Source organism: Octopus bimaculoides, chromosome 2 (assembly GCF_001194135.2).
Source record: "Octopus bimaculoides isolate UCB-OBI-ISO-001 chromosome 2, ASM119413v2, whole genome shotgun sequence".
NCBI classification, from domain to species: domain Eukaryota; kingdom Metazoa; phylum Mollusca; class Cephalopoda; order Octopoda; family Octopodidae; genus Octopus; species Octopus bimaculoides.
The window spans coordinates 7759217-7760548 of record NC_068982.1 but is presented as its reverse complement, the minus strand read 5'-3'; the positions used below and the strand labels follow the sequence as shown (position 1 = coordinate 7760548).

The window sequence follows — 1332 nt, the reverse complement described above, 5'->3', positions numbered from 1 at the left end:
GTATGTGTGTGTGTATGTATGTATGTATGTATGTGTGTATGTATGTATGTGTGTATGTGTGTATGTATGTATGTATGTACGTACGTATGTACGTACGTATGTATGTATGTATGTATGTACGTACGTATGTATGTATGTACACACATACATACATACACAGTATCCTCAGTATCCACCCTGCCAGTTGTCTGCACTTTGCTGTCAACTTCACAATGTGCATGTGAAATGATGCATCACTACACATGCTGATGCCTAGGTCTCTCACTGTTTGTGGTTCTGGGATTGCAGTACCTCCAGGTCCTGTGTATGCCAGTTGGGGGCACTCGTGGCTTTGTAGCGCAGTACTTGAAATTTTTTGCATTGAACTGCATATTATTTTGCTCTGCCCACTTGTATATTGCATTTAGGTCATTCTGCAGGCTTATGATATCATCAGGATTCTTTATTGCCTGAGATAGTTTTGTGTCATCAGCGTAGCCAGTGACAGTAGCTGTCCGAGTGAGCGTGGGCATGTCCAGAAGGGCTACTATGAACAGTAGTGGCTCCACGACAGTTTCTTGGGGAACACAGTTCAATATTTGCGTTTCCCTAGATAATTCTCCATTGGCTGCAACTGTCTGACTTTATATATATGTGTGTGTATATACAAATTATAAAAATAACTAAAAAAAATGTACAGTACAGTACTATTTCTACTTCATGGATTTTCACCTATCGCAGGGGTTTTTGGAATATAACACCCATAATAGTCGAGGGATTACTGTATACCATTTCGGAATTTCTGGATGCTCTTAGCTATGCAGTTTAGAAATTATTCTTACCAATTCAAGTATATATGATATCCGTTCAGCACTATAAATGTAAATAATCATATCTTTGTTTATATTTGACAAAGTTTTGAAGATAATAATATTCAGTTGTAAAATTGTAAAATTATTTTATTGAAATGAACATAAATTTTGATATAGTTTCTTTAGATTCATCTATTTTCAATGTTTCTCCAGCTTCATTGATAAGTTCTACAAAAGCGACAAGAAGTACGATATCATCCAAGACAACCACTGTACCATCCACCACCACAGCTTTAACTACTACAAGTGCTTCAAAATCTACCACCATTGCCCCAACTACAAGTACTGTACCATCCACCACAGCTGCCCCAACTACAAAAACTACTGTAAAATCTACCACCATTGCCCCAACTACAAGTGCTGTACCATCCACCACCACTGCCCCAACTACAACAACTACTGTAAAATCTACCACCACTGCCCCAATGACAAGTGCTGTACCATCCACCGCCACTGCCCCAACTACAACAAGTGCTGTACC

General features: G+C 38.8%; 1 protein-coding gene across 1 annotated transcript in view; it reads left to right on the top strand.

The window, feature by feature from the left end:
- LOC106867630 (uncharacterized) overlaps positions 1 to 1332 on the top strand; it is an 11213-nt gene that overhangs the window by 9059 nt on the left and 822 nt on the right. The window contains exon 5 of the mRNA XM_052965947.1: positions 1005 to 1322. Coding sequence (XP_052821907.1) covers positions 1005 to 1322 — 318 coding nt within the window. The remainder of the gene's footprint in view (positions 1 to 1004; positions 1323 to 1332) is intronic.